The following is a 1,185-nucleotide window of genomic DNA, read 5'->3' as shown; positions in this document are numbered from 1 at the left end:
CTCAGTCTCATATGGCAACAGATACAAGTACAAACACAACTTTTGAAGTAACATACAAATACAAAGCATACGAAAGACAAATAGTTTGCATCCAATATCAGGACAGGTGCAAATTATTGTTGTGATCCCATGGCATGCGTACCCCCACACCTAGGCACGGAGCACACGGATACTGACGGCGGAGAGACCAACAAGCAGCATCAGGAATAGCCCGAAGCCTATTGCGGGGGTCGGCGCGCCGGTGGCGAGCCCAGTCACGGCGGAAGAAGCGACAATGAGTCCCAGAATTGGAATGCCACGGAGCACGCGCTCAGCGAGTGCTCCATCGTTCATGTCATGGTCGACGGCTACGGCCGTCGCTTTATCAGTGACAACCTGCAAGCATGTACAGATTTTTAGGTAGACCATTTGGGACTTCTCGTATTGAAAGCTTACGATCCACGATATTAAAGAAAGAATTCAGATATCAACACTGAAGAGTGAACACCCAGAATGCAACGTTTTGAGACACATGTTGATCAAGATAAAACAGAACCAACGGAGCAAAAAATTGTGTCGGGTTGCAAGCTTACATCCAAAGCAGTAAAGAAAGAACTCGCGTATCAACACTGAATATCCACACGGACACGGACCTTGAGGCACATGTTCATCAAGATCACAACAGACATCGCGAAGCAAAAACAGAGAGCCGAACTAAACTCGAAATGTCGTGGCGGATTGTACCCATTTAAAGGTGGATAAATCTTCAGAGACCAATAACTGGGAGCGTACCTCTTTCGTACTCGAGGATTCTAAGTATCGCAGCCAAAATTCAAAGGAGAAAAAAGAAGAACAAAGAGCAGGAACAGAGCATGCAACACGCTTGTCTCCAGGGAAAATCGAAGCGTTTGGGCGTGATTGAGCTGCTCTTACCTGAGGAGCGAGCGGTATGGCCTTGCCGGCATGCATGCCGGGCTTGCAGTAGGCTGCGCCAGCCGCGGTAAGTGTTGGATAGAGGAGCTTCTCGCCACGGCCCATCCTGCCCTGATCCGCCGTCGTGTGCGCTACGGAGTTGTCGGAGACGGCCATTGTCGGAGGCATCGCCGTGATTGGGGAGGTCCGGCCGAGGGAGTCGTGTGGCTTTTGCCGTGTTCCCGTGCTTCTGTGTGTTGTGGGGGGCTTGGAGGTCTTGGACGACGGAGGCTA

The 1,185-nt window shown here is 50.8% G+C and overlaps 1 protein-coding gene across 1 annotated transcript; it reads right to left on the bottom strand.

Moving 5' to 3' along the window:
* Window positions 1–1,185, bottom strand: LOC133896243 (uncharacterized). Its single transcript, XM_062336808.1, has 2 exons — window positions 913–1,185; window positions 1–375 (listed from the first exon to the last, which is right to left on the bottom strand). The coding sequence occupies exons 1-2, from the start codon at window positions 1,078–1,080 to the stop codon at window positions 151–153; spliced, it is 393 nt and encodes a 130-aa protein (XP_062192792.1). The 5' UTR covers window positions 1,081–1,185; the 3' UTR covers window positions 1–150.

The sequence above is a fragment of the Phragmites australis genome, chromosome 16 (assembly GCF_958298935.1).
Source record: "Phragmites australis chromosome 16, lpPhrAust1.1, whole genome shotgun sequence".
Taxonomy (NCBI): Eukaryota; Viridiplantae; Streptophyta; class Magnoliopsida; order Poales; family Poaceae; genus Phragmites; species Phragmites australis.
This window is presented reverse-complemented; position numbering and strand designations above follow the sequence as displayed.

Excerpts from the sequence above, each read along its gene's own strand:
- LOC133896243 (XM_062336808.1), bottom strand. The coding sequence starts at position 1,080 with ATGCCTCCGACAATGGCCGTCTCCGACAACTCCGTAGCGCACACGACG. Across the intron at positions 376-912 it reads CCATACCGCTCGCTCCTCAG|GTTGTCACTGATAAAGCGAC; the intron begins GTAAGAGCAGCT and ends ACATGCTTGCAG.